Here is an 18,287-nt window from a genome sequence, read left to right as displayed (position 1 = left end):
TTTTTTTTTTTACTTCCTCAGATGAATACAGAGAATGTTTACTATCATGAAGTTAAAAAAAAAAAAAAAAAAGTCATGGAAGGAATAGGGAGTGAGAGAAGGAGACTTTAGTGGTATTTGTCTCCATGATTTTATACAAATCCAACTTTGTACTTTATTCTCGTTCATAAGATTTCATCAAACTGCTGGAAACAAGGCTAATTATGATGGGCATTAAACTACACAGACACCATAAGTGTGAATACACTACTGTCCTAATCTTGACAATTAACATGGAATTTCACCATTGGTAATAAAGCTGAAGTGCCTCATGGTCTGAACAGCAACAGGCAATAATGTGCAAAGGATAGAAGTGCACAATAATACAAATAATTTTAAACCTAACCTATTTCCCTGTGAACACCTTCATTTAATTATTCTGTCATTTATCTTTTCCTCCTTCCCTGGGTCAATAATTCATCTGTGCAGTGTATATACTACAGCTTTTCTTTTTTTACAGACTTACTCAAAGCTCTGCCCTCCTCCTCCTCCCAGACATACACTAAATGTTCCCTTGCTTAGCCAATGGATTGACATATTGAATTATAATCTTTATCATCAGTAGTGATAGAAATATATCCTGTTATTAAGATTGCCTGTGTTTGAGTGACACAAACCCATCCATTGCTGTTCTAACCATGCAGCAAATTTTACATCCTGTTTCTCTGCCACACAAAGTGATGTCACCAGCAAGGGCTTTGGGTACAGGTAGAAAACAGTACCAACAAAAGCTTAAGATGGTTAAAGGGTCCCTTAAGACAAAATAAACATGAAATTGATGCATTTTAAATCCACATTGTAAATTTCACCTATCAATTACACAAAATTAAATAATAAAATATCCCTTTACCTAACAATAGTATAGTATAAAACTAAATGGATTTGCATTTTGGTTAGTGGCAGGAGTCAGCTTTAGCAACTGCAGCAAGAAAGCACTTCCATATTGCTTGGTTAATGGGCTACCTTTCTATGAGAAGTGAGCATATTTTCTCAGCAAAGATTTAGGTTTGTGTGTGACATCAGTGTCTTGAGGGTTAATCCTGAAGGTCTGACAGCTGCTAGCAGTCGGGCACAGGTGGAGTACACACACTTTAGGATCTCAGTACCCAGACACAACAGTCACTGCTGGTACTACAGCCAAGGACTGCCCTCATCCTGTGTCTATCATCTGAAGCATTTCCCTTACCAAATGCAACCTTTGGATTAGGTCCCAAAAGCCTACACTCTTTTCACTTCAATCAAAGAAACCAGCTGAGAAAGTCAGGAGTGAATACCAGCCTTTATCATGATCACAACCCAGCAGTCTCACACACAGTGAATGTCGTACAGAGACACCACATTTCTCAGTGAGCAGTGCCTTGGCAAAAAAGTGTCAAAGGATTCACTTAGGAAAATCTTCTGGCTATAGTGTTCATAATCAGCTTTGTTCTTTTGGTGCCTGACATCACTGCAATCCCATAATGAAATTGCAATTGAAGGAGGCTAATTTGTGCTCTAATTATACATTAGTCTGGGCTGAAAGGTTTCTGGACGGAAAAAGGTTTTCTTCAGGCAATCTTTTATTCTGCTTATTGTATTTACTTAACAAAGAGCAGTCAGCTTTTACAGTGAATTCCTGTAATAGAGTTGAGCTGTAATGTTACCCAGCCAAGGGCAAATATATGCAGTCATTTTTGATGGGTTCTGATAACTGTCTTTAACAAGAGCAAGGATTTTTGCGAAGGTAGGAAGAACCAGGCCAAAAAGCTAAGAGATGTGCTGCTGAAAAAGTTTAAGAGCTCTTTAGCTGGATTACCTTCTAGACCAGTGGTACTTTAGTGGACAGGTAGATTGAGGAAATTCAGATAAATATTTTCTCAGTGATAAAGAGATTTCCCATGGAAATATTTGTACTTGTGTCACTTCAAAGAATACATGCTTGGTCTGATTTTGATGCTTCTGCCACAGGATGAGAGGCCAGCATTGTTCACAATGTGCAGGATGCAGAGCATTTTCACTAAAGAAATAAGTGAGCCTCAGCCAGCTATTTCCTCAGCCATAGTTGGGGCTTTCTAAGCATGGAAGTACTTTAGGAAAGCAACAAAGTTCTTCAAAGCTGTGGATCTCCTTTGTTAGGTGTGTTTCTGTTTCTTCTGCCAAGTAGACATTCTACTGTTGTTGATCCTTAAAACAGTCCCCATATATTGTGTCAGAAGGAATTTCAGCCTAAATAAAATAAAAGTACAGCTAAACAAACTAGTTATCAAAGGAAATAAAACACTTAAATATATATCTGTTTCTAGTGTTTGTGTTATCTTCAGCTTTTCCCTATAGATAAATCCTGAGCCAAATATTGACCTAGTATAACTCAGTATCAGTTCTCTTTTTGCTGAATCTGCCCTGGCCTCTAATGCAGAGTCTGATGATGGCACTGGAAGTAAATGTCTCTGGCATACACTGTCTGCAGGATAAACAAAAACCACAGTCAAAAGCACTTAATATGAATGCACAAGAAGGATTTCAAATAATGTTCTTATTGTGTGAAAAATAGCTATCTGGGCACATCATAAGGGTTTTCCAAAAATCATATCAAAAACTGGTAGAATTAGTCTTTTGTGCCCTCCACCACTGAGTTTTCTCTTAAGAATTCTGGTTCAGCCTCTGTTAGGGAGAGGAAACAAGCAAAGTAGATGATCTCATCCATTAGAGCAGTGCTCACGTCCCTTCTCCCAGGGCTGACTGCCTATCCCATTCCCAGATGGATCAGTTCAAGCATCCCCTGCTCTGCAGTGCTCGAGTACCATTGCTGGGAAGCACAGTAGGAAACACTACATGGGGGCAGAAGCCTGGAGGAATGTGTATTTGTTGTTTGCATGTGCCAGCTGTAATAAATGCATTGAGGTTCAGTGAACTGTGCTGTAGAGTACCAGCATCACAGAATGTGTGAGAGCTGGAAGGGATCCACAAGGATCATTGAGTCCAACTCCCAGCCCTGCTTAGCACCATTCCCAAGAGGGGAGATGCCTGAGAGCATTGCCCAAACACTTCTGGAACTCTGTCAGGCTGGTGCTGTGACCACTGCCCTGGGTCAGTGCCCAAGCACCCTCTGGGAGAAGAATCGAATATCCAACCTGAACCTTCACTGACACAACTGCAGGCCATTCCTTCAGGTCCTAAAACCAAACAAACTTACTAAGACATTTTGACCTGAGGAAAAAAGTGAAGTAGATGTGAATGCAGTCACTGAGTACTGATTTTATATGTATCTTTTCTTCTGTTTTCTTCTAGAAAAACTAAGCATACTGTCAACCTTCATAGCACCCTTCAAGTACCTGAGTCCTGGCCCAACCACCATGGAGGATGAAGACAATTTAAGTAAGCAGTCTCTTTTCTCTATAGTTGATCAATAAAGTTAAAAAAAAAAATCTCAACAGTGGAGGAGCAGTTGTGGAAAGGAGGTGGTTTTGCAACTGTTGGCAAGTCCTCATGTGAAATCACAGAAGGGAGTTGGAAGGGACTTACAAGGATCATCAGGTCCAGTTTCTGGCCCTGCACAAACCCATCAAATTGAGAATTAATTAACCAGGCTTTAAAAAATAGTTATAACCTAAAAATTAAGCATTCTTGGCTAATTAGTATTCTTAGTATTCTCTTGGGCCCTTACACCTCAACCAACCATCTGAGCCCATGACTGTAGAGCTGGAGGAGAGTCCTGCTGGATTTGAAGGATTTGAGAAGTCTTCTGAACACCAAGAAGTTCGAGAGTGGCACTTAGCAATTAATAACCCTCAGTAAGCCCTTCCATTTGTCACCTAGGAGCAATTATTGTGTGTTATCCTGCCTGCTTATTGAAAAAAAAAATAAAATAAAAAAAATATTAAAAAAAGGGAAGCTTTCTGAACCAAAATGAGCAATGTTTTAGTATCACCTACCAGATTGGCTTCTTTTCCACCCAGACACATGCTGCCATGTTGCCCTACCAGAGTCACTTAGTGGGAGGAATTCGGTGTTTTTCCCTTGTTGTTGCTGATCTGCCATGGTTTGATCATGGTGCATCACCAAGGGGAAGAGCTGCTGGAGGAGAGAAGAAGCACAGCCTGCTATTTTCTGCTGCAAAGCATCACATGGACACTATTCTGCTGCACAGCGAAGGCAGGCAATTACAGATCTTAGAAAAGGAAAAAAAAATCCTGAAAATTCTTCAGAATTGCTCCCAGGAAGGCTGTATTTTCAGGAAGACATATGAGAAGTATACACACACACAGAGGAAACATATTATGCACACCATGAGCTTGTGCAGGCACCTCCTGCGTAATAGTTCCCAAATGTGCTACTTAGTTATTTTTAGGTAATGTAGGAAGTTTGTACAAGCCAAACACTGTAACACCATTTTCTTATTGCTACTGTAACACCATGACAGCTCTGTGTCTGTGTGGGCTGTAAAACAGCTCACATGGATAGGGTTAAGCTATGTTTTCTGAAAGAGAAACAGCAAATGTCACTGTTTTCAGGGTCATTCCTACCCAGTCCTCCCTTTGGTCAAACATATGCTCCAGTGAAAAGGCAGCTATTTATTTCTTGGTACACAGAAAACATTTTAGGTGTTACTATAAGAATCTTTAAATTTTGCTTTTAATATGAATTAATTTTAAATCATCCATATTTCTGTGTTCGCTTGCAGTATAGTGGCCTAAATCCCACTAAAGCCTATAGCACACATGTACCTCTGCAGTAATTCCACGTTTTAAAGAGCTTCAGAGATTTGCTCTGAATAAGTGGGAAAACCTTCTCCTATGTTAACAATTTACCAGGAGCCCAGGAGAATGCTGGCAAGGTAGAGAATGAGGTTGCTTATCCCTGTAGTTTTCTGCTCACTGAGCATCCTGTGAGAGCACTGCTTCTCTGACTGTGCTGTATCAATGGGCAGAGTTCCACCAGCTGAAATGAATACAAATCCTGTTTCACATTCCCTTAGGCCTTCTTTACGAAGGGAGCCATGCAGTTTAACTATACCTGCATTTTCAACAGGCTATTATTAGCATACAGACATGATTTTTGTGGTTTATGATCAATGAACTAATACTAGAAAAACCTATTAAAGGCACTACGCCCCTTTGGAATAGAATTGTGGGCAAAGTAATCATCTGTCCCTGACGAAGGTCTAATCTTGAACATGCAAGGAAAGGACCACCCTATCCATCCCCAGAAGGCAATTGTACCTAAGAATGTAAGAAATGTCACAGAGGATTAGAAAGAAATAGGAAGCCTAGCTCTGTACATGGTCTTCAGCATTTGTTAGTGATGCTTTGAGAAAAAGGACATTTATATGGGGATCCTCCCCTTGGTATATCCTTCTAGCACCTATCAAAAATTTACTCTGCTAGAGTTGCACCTGAATCATCATATTTCTTAGATATCAACTGAACTACCTAGTCCTCTCCAGATCCCACTGATACTTCTGATCTCAACAACAGCTAGGAACAAGGAGTGATTTAGAGTGTTGTCAAAAAGTGCACCCTTTTATTGCTTCAAGTCTCCTGTCTCTAGTGCTGAGGATGCAGGAAACAGGGAATAATCATTCCCTGTTCACTGCTTAAACCTGTCTGCCTTTCATGATGTTGCAAGCCTATGCTTGTCCCTGATCTTTAATTGTGCCATCCCCACTTTGCCATGGGATCAGGGCAGATTATCACCAGCCACAGATATTTTACTGAATCCAGGCTGTACCTCTAGCAGGAGACATGATTCCTGAGAATCTCATTATGGAGTGCTGCCACAGGCACAGGCTCAGGGCAGCAAACACCTCCCCAGTGTCTGCAGAGGGTCTGATGGTCCCCAACACACTGATTGCAACCACTGCAGCAGTCTTGAAAGACACATTCCAGACTCAGATTCAATGTACTGAAGCATGTTTAGTTATGAGCATGTTGGTCAAATTCCTCTTCAGACAGCATGAGGCTTCAGAGTTTTTGTTTCCACAGTGTCAGATATAGCCTCGCACTGTGAGACAGACAACCCTGTCTCTAAGAAAAATGTGAATATCCCATTTCAGGAGGCAATCCTTCACCAAAACTATAAAGTGTCTATTACTATCATTTGGATTTCTCCAGGGCCTAAAATGTTCTGGCTCTGATTCAGGAAGGCACATCCTTAGGTCTGTTTCTGCCCTGGGCTACCTACATTTTCTGCTACATGCAGTTCTTTGCTAACTTGGGCAGAGAGTATCAGAATTTGAGTATCAATCTAAGTCAGGTCATTAGATCATTTGAATAATTTCCCTCATTGGTAAGATCTGTACTAGACATGGATTTCACCATTACTTCAGATAGGTGGGCAAAGTAGAGTCTGTTCATTCTGAAACAGCTAAAGACAATGGCAGTCACCTTTCACAAACTTGTCATCTTCACTTTTAGCAAAGTCCTGTACTTTTTTCACTGGTAATGCTTCTCTCTGCAGTGTGGTGTTACACACCAACAAAATCTAATGACACTGGTTTTAACCACCTGAACCCCATGAGCCATCAGGGAGTCTTCAACAGCAACAGAGAAATCATGGCTTACCTAGACTTTTTACATGAAGATTTAAAAATACTTAAGTGTGTTTTCATGTAAGAGAGAAAAGAGTGGTTTCCACTGTTAGCTTCAAGTTTATCATTCCAAAGTCAAGAATATCAACCTAAAAATCCGAGCAGAACTGTTCCCAATTCTTGGTTGTGGAACCAACAAGTGTATGAAAATGACATCTTGCTTGCAAGGGAGACTCCCCTACATTGCATTTGGTGTCAGAGCTGGCCTTGGACAAAGGTACCATGGCTCTGATTCCTGGGTTCATACCTATTGTTCCTTATTTAAGATTTTTCACTTTCAAGTGTTCCAGGAATTATGAAAGTCAATCCTTCTAACATCTGCAACATGATACAGATGAACAGCAAAAATGTACTCTAGATAAGCAATCCAGTGTTTCCTGAACATTTCTAAACTGTCTGTCTCAGAGCTATCAGTTGAATCAGGAGTTGGCTATAATACAGATATTGCAAATTCTTTCTTTTAATATCACAGCTTTTCAATAATGTAGTGTCTATTGTAATTCAATAGTAAAGATGCCAGGAAAATTGAAGATGCTACCTACCACCTCTCCTTTCCCATCCTCCCTAGAAGATGACTTGGCAGCAGAATAACCTTCAACAGGAACAATATTATCTCTTCAAATGTAGCGTGGAGTATTGGATGGTTAGTTCTGCAGAGCCCTTAAGACCCAGAGACATAGTCAGTGTCATTATTAGTGATGCATTATAGTTCTGAAATGCTCTTGATGATGCAAACTTTCTGGGTTAACTCTACTGTGCATAATCACCAAAAGGAGAAAAACATGAAAGAGCAGTCAGAATACTGAGGAAGAGTGCATAAATAAATATATTTCACTAACTGCTTTCCTTTCTCCCATTCAATTACTGAAGCAAATACAAGATCACAGAGTCTCCTGTTGCCTGTGAAACTGCAAAAATCAATTAATCAAGTTACCTGAGGAGATATTACAGTGCAAGGCTGTGAGACTTTTTTAGAAATCTTACACAATAAATTAGAAACTATTGCCAAAAAACTTTTTTTTTCTTCCTCCTTTTTCTTTAAGTCCATCTTCTTTCAATGTTATTATTCTCCAACCTTTCATCATGGGGCAACCATAATTTATTACCTTTTTTCCCCCAAATGTAAAGAATATATTTGGGAAAGTCAAGAACAAAGACATTATGAGAAATAACAAGACTGAAAATTATCCACAGTTTTGCATTTTCCCTGTGTGTATCCTCTGACTTACCCCTTTCCTTTTAGCGCTCTTCATTTCTAAAATTGCTTGTGATTGTTCTATTACAGCTGCTTATAGTATTTATCTTGTGTAGTTTGGTGTCATTTGCCTGCTTTGTCTGATTTTCACAATAGAAGTACATGTGCCACCATTAGAGAGGTAATCTTATGTCTGCTACTCAGAGGTCTCATAAAAGACACATTTCAAAGACTTCTTATTTCAAAGATACCTGAAAGTATAAAGTAATTTCACATTTCCTGGCAGCTGCCAGGGATCACACAAATCCATCAGGCTCACAGACTTTCTGAGGCACTCACTGAGTTTAGGCTGCCTCTGCTTTACAGACCATGATAACTTTTGGCTGCTGCAGCTCCTATGCTGGGCAGAACTGACCTGTTTTGTGGTGCTTCAGGACCAAGTGCTCTCAAATCTGGTTGGCTGTAAGGATATTTGCCCAGATTTTCTTCACTGTGATGGATGAAAACACACCATAAACACAGGCATGTCATCACCATGCATGCCCAACTTTGTCCACATATCCTTTGTGCTTGATCTCTGGAAATTTTACACTTGCATCTCTGCAATTTTTTTTTACGTCATCAAGGCAAACTCTCTGTTGGTGAAAATATGGACTAGAAAATTTTATAGACAACATTTAAGACAAATAAGTAATGTTTATTTTGTGATTTTAGATAACCATTGTTTTATTGAGAGTGGTGAAGGTAAGACATTAAGGTCACACATTCATGTTCACAAATCCTCAGTTCTCTGACCATGAAAGAAAAACCAGATGGAATAAGACAATATGAATTATAAACACAAATAACCTCTTGAGTTTTCCTATTCAGTGGCGCATGATCAATACAAATTCTTTTCAAAGCTGAATATTGTGTGAAGCAGGAGCTATCTTTCTTTTCATGCTTCTTGACTACAGTATCAATATGTACCATAATTGGCTCTGTAAAAACCTATTAGGTTAAGATGAGAGAGAAGGTGTGATAAAGAACCAAGCCTCTTTTGTGCTAAAAAAATATGTCTGCGGCAAAATATTTTGCCTTTGCATTAAAAAATACATATAACTAAAGAGATATCTTCTGAGTGGGATGAAAACATGAAAAAGGTCATGACAGAAAATGGCCAGAGACACTGCCAGGCTGGATAGAGGAAGTAAAAGCTGATATTCCCTTTCCCTTCAGAGTAGAGTCTCTGTAAATTGAGTTGTGAACTCACTGAGAAAACAGCACATTATCCTTGTGCCTTACTTATCATGATCTTTTAAATGTCTTATTTCCAAAGAGCTTGGTTTAAAGATGTCATATTTTATACAGCTGAATACCATACAATGAAACTTTTCTTTTTCTATTATGTATGTCTTTTGCTTTTCTTTCCTTCCTCACCTGTCTTCCTTCTGTCCCCTTAGCTTCAAAAGTAAAAATTAACTAGTCACTAAAACCTTAATTTGTCAGTTCATGTTCTGCCTCAGCAAAGCACTGCAGAAGAGAGTTCTTTGGTGATGACTTTGGTGAGACATAGACCCAGGCTGGAAGCTCAGTATGTGCTGCAGGGTTTTCAGGAGAGGGAGCCTAAAGACTCAGTTCTGCAAATGGGCCCTCATTTTTGCCATAATTATTACTCCTGTCTAAGAGTGACCCTCTTCCTGTGGAACAACTTGCATAAGTTCAGACTTAGCACTCTGATGGGAAAAATTTTTGATGTTAAATAGAAGTGTAAGATTTCAGGATATAAAAAAAGTTTTTAATCCTGACAGTTGGCTCCACATAATCTCTGCAGGGTCCTGTGCATCTGTTGGCTCAGCCTAATACTGAGGTGCAGCACAGACACAGAGCTCCAGCAGAAGTTTCTCAAAGCTTAGCCAGCAGCTCACCCCTTACATCCTTGCAGCCAATTTACATTATCAGAGTAGAGAGAAAACCAAACATGGCCATGGTCCCACAGAGAGTGGGAGGACCATTCTCTGTCCCCTGAGGACCACAGGGACCTTCTCTGTGCATGGGACTGACAGAGCTTGTGCAGGTGGCATGATCACATCTGACAATAAACCAAAACCTGGGAAAGGCTCCATGCCTTTCCCAGGTTTGAAGTAAAGCAGGCAGCCACACAGTGCTCTGCTTGGAATGGGATCAGGTACATCACTCCAGGGATGGGTTGCCTTGTAGGTGGATTACACACATATTTATTTCCTCCATTTGTCTTTGACCCAGGGAATGCACAGGAGGACTTGGAGGATGTGTCAGAGATGCAAGACATTAAAAAGAACTAATCAGAAATTACAGAGACTTTACAGGATGATTATTTAGCCAGCAGCACATCTTGTGTCTCATTCAGGACATCAGTGAGATGACTCTCCATTGTCAGCCGTGCCTCTGCTGTGGCAGCACATTGCACAAGCATGGTCCAGAGCAGTGGGGGATTCACTGGTTCAACAGCAGAGTGCTCTTTCCATAGCTCCCCACTGTCATTTCATTCCCTTCCTGGCACTCCTGGCAGTCACTCTCTCCTGTTGCTTTTCTTTGACACGGATCATCCTTTACATCAGTAATTGCTCCCACCATGATGTTCTGGCTTCTCCTGGCCTCATTTGGATTTCTCTACAACTTCTGCAATATTAGTTGTTGGTGATGCAGAAACTAAGAGCATTTGCAATTGAATTTGACAGAAAAGCACTCACTCACTAAACTGGGATCTGAGTCCAGACCAAATTATTGTTTCAAATGCTATGAAGGTCTGTCAGATCATTTCCTAGTCTGGATTTGTGATGCTTACAATACAAGAGGCTGTGGTGTGAGCAGAGATGGTCAATGTATTCACTGCAAATAGATTATTCAATGCATTGCCCATTTTTCTATTTGTGAGTCATTTCTGATTTCTAATAATGTGTTCATAAGCATTCACCCACATGGATTATAGAAAATTGTCATCCTAAGGGAATTTTGCAAACTATTTACATTTTACTAGTAATTATCAAGCAGTTCATTTAAGTCACATGGCAGCCATTATGCTTCATCTTTGAATGATGTAATCTTTTCTTAAAACAGAAGGCTAATGACTAATAGAAGCAGACCTTTAGGGACAAGTAAACATTCAGAACATGCAAAAAAACTGGGCTAGAAATAATAAACCAACCATTATACAGATATTTAAGGAAAACTCCTAAAAAGGGCTTAGCAATGATTTCTTTTTTTTTTCTTTTTTGGCTATTCTGACAGCCCTAGGCATAATGTCAGCTACAATGATGACAATTGTAATGCCAGTTGTTTCCTTTCTTTGCTGACAGGTACCAGCAGTGCAGAGGTAAAGGAAAATCGAAACATTGGCAACCTGGAGGATCATCCAATAGCATCTACTGATAGGGCAAGAGGGGGAACAACTAGCAGTAAGAGGAAAAGACCTTTAGAGGAAGGCAATAATGGCCATTTCTGCAAACTTCAGCTTATCTGGAAGAAAGTTTCATGGTCAGTGACGCCAAAGAACGCTCTGGTTCAGCTGCATGAACTCAAACCAGGATTACAATATAAAATGGTTTCCCAGACGGGTCCAGTGCACGCTCCAGTCTTTGCTGTTGCTGTGGAGGTAAACGGACTCACATTTGAAGGCACGGGCCCCACAAAAAAGAAAGCCAAAATGCGCGCGGCAGAGCTGGCCCTGAAGTCATTCGTCCAGTTCCCCAACGCCTGCCAAGCCCACTTTGCCATGGGGGGGAACTGCATCAGCCCATCCACGGACTTCACTTCCGATCAGGCAGACTTCCCAGACACTCTGTTCAAGGAGTTTGAGCCCTCCACGCACAGCGAGGACTTCTCTGTCAACGACGAGCTGCTGTCCACAGCCTGCCGGCACGGGCGCCTGTTGTGCCACACGCTGGACCTGGTGGGGCCCGCCAAGCCCGGCCGGCACCGCGCGGCCAAGGCGGAGAGCGAGAAGAACCCGGTGGTGCTGCTCAACGAGCTGCGCTCCGGCCTGCGCTACGTCTGCCTCTCCGAGACCATGGAGAAGCAGCACATCAAGAGCTTCGTGATGGCCGTCAGGGTGGACGGGAGAACCTTCGAAGGCTCGGGACGCAGCAAGAAGCTGGCCAAGGGTCAAGCGGCGCAGGCGGCCCTGCAGGCGCTCTTTAACATCCGTCTGCCCAGCCACATTCCCAGCAGGAGTAAATGTCACCATTTGCCTCAGGTGAGGGCTCCTGGGTCGCTGCGTTGGAGGAACTCCTTCGAGGAGTGGGATTGGTGTAGCTGTAGGTGTTGTTGGTCTACCCAATGGTTCCTCTGATGTTACAATAAGGAGGAAAAAGTATTTTTTTAAGTCACGTGTCATCCATTATGCTTCATCTTTTCTTAAAACAGAAGGCTAATGACTAATAGAAGCAGACCTTTAGGGACAAGTAAACATTCAGAACATGCAAAAAACCTGTCCTAGAAATAATAAACCAACCATTATACAGATATTTAAGGAAAACTCCTAAAAAAGGGCCACAGAAAAAGTATTTTTCCATAGAAAGAGCCACAGGAAAAAGCTTGGAAATAGTATCCTGAAATCATTGGGTATAATTTGAAGGTCATTCCACGAGAGACATAGAGGAGAAGGCAAAATATAAGGGGAAATACCAACATTTCACTTTGCTAGAGACAATGACAATATTGGCACAGGCAGAAAACTCAGATAATTCTGTGGTACTCCATCTTTCTTAACAGAGAGGAGCCCATTTATAAAGGGATGCTCCATCTCCTCCTTTTGATTTTTTATGAGGACAATGCTATTCACAGGAGACATCAGTAATAAGGAATGTGCCTGTGTCAGAGCAATTCTGCCACTGGAGAAGTTAATGGTTTTGTTTATTATACTCTTATTATTGGAGGTTATTTTTTTGTTTAGTTGGTTTGATTTCATGGCTTGGCTGTTTTTGTTTTGTTTTTTGTATGCACATGTGCCTCCAACAGCAGAAGATACGCTGAAAGCTTTGAAGCTTTCCTGGAACAAATGTAGAGATCACTTCTGTATTTAAATAGAAAATATAGATCTGAGGTGTATACTGACCACATGAAAATTTCAGAGCTGGTCATAGGCCAAAGGCTGTCTAGGGATTACTCGGACTTGTGTCAGTTTTCTAAACTCACAAGAAGTCAGGATTTGCAGAGGTGGGAAGCATTGCATGGGTTCAAGTAATTTATTGATTTGTTTGCACTATCAAAAAAGGTTTGATTCATCAGCACCAGGAGGTGATCTACAGCTACAAAGCTCCTTTTACGAAGGGAGCTGTTAATGTCCAGGATTTAATGCAAAGCACTAGGAGCCCTAGGAGTCATTCTGCTGTTGGCTTGCTGTGAGACCCTAAGCAAGTCATTTAAATTCAATATGCCTGTTATAAAAATGAGCATATTATATAAAAGAACACTTCAAAATCCTTAAGTAGTGTGTAAATGCAAATTATGAGTAGCAATTCTCATTAACATTAGTAAAGACGGTCATTATATGTTCAAGGAGTTTGATAGGAGATTAATCCTCTAGGTAACATGACTGCCTGCAGGACCCAGGAATTACATTTGGTGACCCAGAAGTTTCCTTTCTATGTTTCCAAAAAGGAAACATGACAAATGCAAGAAATTTTAAAATATACCATAATCCTCCACTTTTCTTTTAATTCCAGGTTGCAAACTCCGTGAACCAGTGGGATAATAACATAGTTCAATAATAACAGTGATCTTCATAGAGTGCTTTGCAGGCATTTTGGAAACCTTAGCCAACATGGCAGTTTCATGCCATGAAACTTTTCAGTTTCAATCTTTCCAGTGCTCCTTCAAAGTATACACTGTTTTAAATGAGATACCTCTAGTGTTTCCTACCCAAATGAATTCTGGTTATGAGTACTCCCATTCTGGTGGTTGCTTTGTTGCCCCCAGTGAACTTTGCTGGGTGTGTCAGCGGGTAAATACCATGTACTTGTTGACCTCTGGCTTGTCATGTTCTGAAACTGCACAAGGATCATTGCCTCAGTTCCTGAGCTCTCTGAAATATTCCCTGGTTTCTTGGCTTCACACTCACCTTCTGCCTGAATATCACATTTTACTTCAGTCTCCAACTGTTCATTAAGCGACATATTCTCCAGTGTATGTTCCTTTTTTATGGCCTTTTCTCCTTTCTGTAGACTGCTGCCCTCCTTATCTTCTTCTCCTCACTGTTCTGGAAGTATAAATGTCAGTGAAAAGGTGTCACTGAACTTTCTCCGTCCGTATTTCTTGAGTGGTTATGTATTGTCCAACTAAAAGATTACTTTTAATGCCAGCATTCAGCACATTAATTGAGAGATAAGCCTGATTTCTGCTGACCTCCTTACAAGCTGCTCTCATCAACAGATATAGCAGCTGTGACACAAAACTTGAGTTTGTGTTACTCACTAAATCGTAATTCAAATTCCACAGAAACCAACAGACATATTTCCACTGACTTCAGCTTAAGCATTAAATCCAGAAGCATCTTTTCTTGTTCTCACTGTGTTATGCAGTACCTCATCAAGTGACTGCCTTTGCTCACTGCCTCAGTCAGCCCCTCTGGTGTTTGGTCAGTGAAACCTTACTGAGGAGAGTGCAGGTCTCAGTAGCTGTGGTCAGAGCCAGCTGCTCTAAGCATTAATTCAGCTCCTTCTTGTCCCCCTAATCTTGTGGGAATCAAATTTTCAAAGACATGCTTCAACCAAGTTTTCAAAATTATTCCTGTTTAGTAGTCTTGGTTTATGTCCATAGGTGCTTAAAAGCAGGAGAGCACCCTGAAACCCAAATAGCTTAGGACTAGAATTTAAAATATTAGGAAGGATTGATTTTGTCACAGAATATGGAGCAACTACTAAACACTGAAAACAGGCCATGAAATTCTGAGCACTTTACAATACCAGTGTTTTCTTAAAAGAATTTTGCTGTGTCTCTGACTCTCTTTACTGTGATTGCTGCACAACGTGTTTGGGCTAACTGCGAAATTATACACAAAAGGTAAAAAAAAAGCATATTACAATTTACACCAGAAAAAAATATTTAGTCTCATAATTTAAAACCAAGATAATTGAGATCATGCCTTCTCTACTGCTGTCAGCAGTGCATCAATTCACTTCTCTGAGTCTCATACAGGTACAATAGTGACTGGGAGACATGTGCATTTACCCATGTATAGGATGAAAAGAAGGTAGCTGAGATAATCCAAGAACCACCTGAAATAGTCACAAGATTTGCCCATCAATCTGCCAGTTCTTCCTCAACCACATGTTTGATCTGTGCAAGGCACTGAAGTGCAAGATAAATACTATTCATGGTTAGAGACTGGGCACAAAGTATTGATCGAAGTAGCTAAGATAGGAGCCTGGAGATCTGCTAAACTCATGGCAGAGATAAAGTGAATCAGGGGAATGGAAATTAAAACTCTTCATTGTACTTTGTAAAAGCCATTAAAAATTACTCCTTGTTTCCTGGCATACTTGGTCTGAAACTCATATTCTCCATCAAATAAAATGCAGTTTTTTCAATTATCAGCTTTCATGGAAGTCAGACAATTGTTTCTTCCCACTTTGGAAGCTCATGTTCTTACATTCCAATACAAAAGGCAACATCAGAGGGTGCTGACCTTACCAGCCCTAATGAGTCTGCACTGGTAGAAATTCATTCACACACTCCCAGGCTTTCCAAGTGCAGTGTGTTCAATTCAGGAGATCAGGGTGGCCCCCAGCTGCATCTGACCAACTTGCAGTTCTTTTTCTAATCTTGTAGTCTTTCTAACGTGTCTTAGTCTAAATGGCATTCTTACTGCTGTAGAGCAATACCATTAATTAATACTGCCATAACAAATTAATAAAAGAGGGGTGCCTGGATTTCAAATGAACCTAAATTAGAAAAGAATAGGTGTGAAAATCGCATTCACTCTGCTTTGAAATGGCTTAAAGCTGCTGTTGCTCGTTCACACCCAGAGCCTCCAGAGCAGTGGTTGTCTATTTGTTTTAGTAAAACCTCATTGTGTTTTGTGTGTGTATCATCAAAAAGAAGCAGGGTTTCTCTCTTTGGCAAATACAGCTAACCTTTCGGATCCAGTCAAATCCCCTATTTGCCAAAAGCTTCATCTGCAGGCTAAAGCAACCTCAATCCCACACTGCAGTGATTCTTTGAGCAAGGACTCCTGCCAGTTAACTTCAGTGTCACCTTGGTGAGAAGGTGGCATCATCATGGGAAGAACAACCACCATGTCAGGGAAAGCCATATACCACACACTTCTCACCCACCCCCCCTCCAGAAATCTTTTTCCCCATGTTGCAAAGCTGGTTCATTTTCATGCAGTGGCAGATGTTTCTGCTTCCTTAACTTTATTTCTCTCTCTATCGTTTGCCAACTTCTGGCAACTGTGGCCTCTCACCCCTGGCGGAGTTAAGCCAGGGCTGAGGTTGGCAGTGATATATTTGACTCCAGTGTGAAGAGCACCAGCACAGGGAGCAGGCATTGAGCTTTGAGAAGTTCCAACAGGTTTCTGTGAAGAGCTTTGTCTGGTCAACTGAGCAGGTATATAGTTTTATAAACTTCTCTGTTTTCTCCTGCACAAAAACAAACAGCTGATAGGGGTGTGTGTAGCTCCTGACAGGAGAATGCTAGAAAGAGAAATGGTGGGGATCAGACAGATGCCTCTGCAATGCAAATAACATTTGATTTTCAGCCATCTATTTCTTAGTCTCTAGGTGGGGAAAGTAGCTTTTATAATCAGAGCTACAGGCAGTCAAGAAATTTATAGGATTACAGTTTCTTAAGCAAAACAATGGCAGAAGAACCAATTTAGAGGCACAGCATTAGTTTACTGGATACTGTTATTAATACCTTGGCTGCTAATTGGATTGTAGTCACTTCTAGGCACTCAGTCGAGGAACCAGGGCCACCTCCTCACCCTTCATACAAGTACATATAAAAAATAGTTATTGCCCCAGAGAGATTACAGCTTGAGTCTCAGATGAAGAAATTACTTTAGTTTAATGTATATAATCCATGCAAGATCAAACAGAGAAGCAGAATGGCTACCTACGTGGAATTACAGGAAATAAATTACCAGAGTAGAAAGGACTCTGGTTGCTTGCCCTCACAGCATCAGCATATACATGTAGACACATTAAGGGGTTTGCACTGGAAAATCAGTTATCACTGCAAATCAACACATAACTTTGCATCAGCTGGGCTCCAATAATCCTGCAGTTCTCTGCTGCAGAAAGAAGTTGGTGTATCCATCTCCACACTCCCTGCCTCTCTCTTTTGCTCCTCAGTTGCTGTACTGTGTAGCTCCCAGCCACAGAAAGCTCCAATCCCTGAAAGATTCCCCTGCACTTGTCTTTAAGTCTTGTGTGATGTAGAGCATGGGCTTTCAGAGCATTAGGTATGCTAAACAAAAGTCTCCTAACTGAGATGTTAAATTCAGTTAAATTAATAATACTTAGAAGAACTGCAATAATCGTGGTAATTAGTTAATGAATGGCCAATCTTAATTCACAGAACTGAAAAAATAATTGTAATACCTTCAAGAAAAAAGTCTATAAGGCTGAAAAATATTTTTTTCTATGTAATTTATAGTTTATAAGCAATCCAAACCTCTTCTTCCTCTAAAAAGAAAAGAAAATCAAAAGTATCTAAATTTCCCTTATAATGACTGTAAAGGGTCCATGGTGATTAGCATGGTGTATTCAGAGTAAGGTAAATCAGATTTAACCATCCCACTTGGCTGCTGGGTGCTCCTTTAGCTCTTTAGTAGTTGAAAATACTTCATACCATCCCTGCATCCACAGAAGCAATATTTGATTTCTTCCCCTCAGATTTTAGATTGCATATTACACATGGCTAGTGAGACACAGCGTGGATTCTGCTGACTTGTGCTATTTACCTCAACAAACCAGCTTTGTCTATCCATGAAGCTGATGGTGTGGATCTGATTTGTGAAGAATTATTATTTGTGCAACTCATTAGGGTGAGACAGTTTGTGCAGAATGTTTAGGGCTCTAGCAACCAGCAGACCTGGTTAATACATGAAAGCTGAATCCCAGTCTCGCGTCATCCAGACATAAAACCTTCTTCTAAACCAGACACTCTCGCAGCTGTCAGAGTTGCTTCTGTTGTTTTCTGGCTTTGTAAGTGAGCTAGGGACACTTCAAAAAGCTCCCAGCAAGCTGGACCTCGTTAAAGCTGCCACTTAATCTTGGACTTGCATCCTGACTTTGTTTATGGTGCTTCATTATTACCTACTAAATACGAGCCATGATTGTTCTGCTCCACTAAATGGAGCTGTAATACAAGCGCCCGGAGTGAATTTTTCTTTGGTTGACTTCCATGCAAAGCCTTTTCTGTTTGAGCTGGAGTGTTAAAGTCATGCCAAAACCACATTCTTTATCTATTTTTATCTGTATTCACATCTAGGAAGCCTTAATTATTTAAGCACATTTTTCCTTC

At 40.6% G+C, this 18,287-nt stretch overlaps 1 protein-coding gene across 1 annotated transcript in view; it reads left to right on the top strand.

The window, feature by feature from the left end:
- The window catches only part of ADARB2 (adenosine deaminase RNA specific B2 (inactive)), a gene marked incomplete at its 5' end in the record, with an annotated part of 315,984 nt that overhangs the window by 206,702 nt on the left and 90,995 nt on the right, over positions 1 to 18,287 (top strand). The window contains 2 exons of the mRNA XM_083866765.1: positions 3,307 to 3,393; positions 11,117 to 12,012. Of these exons, the coding sequence (XP_083722891.1) occupies positions 3,307 to 3,393; positions 11,117 to 12,012 (983 nt within the window). The remainder of the gene's footprint in view (positions 1 to 3,306; positions 3,394 to 11,116; positions 12,013 to 18,287) is intronic.

This window comes from Zosterops lateralis, assembly GCF_965231275.1.
Source record: "Zosterops lateralis genome assembly, chromosome: 1".
NCBI lineage: Eukaryota > Metazoa > Chordata > Aves > Passeriformes > Zosteropidae > Zosterops > Zosterops lateralis.
The sequence above is the reverse complement of the archived record's forward strand: the minus strand, read 5'-3'. Positions and strand labels throughout refer to the sequence as shown.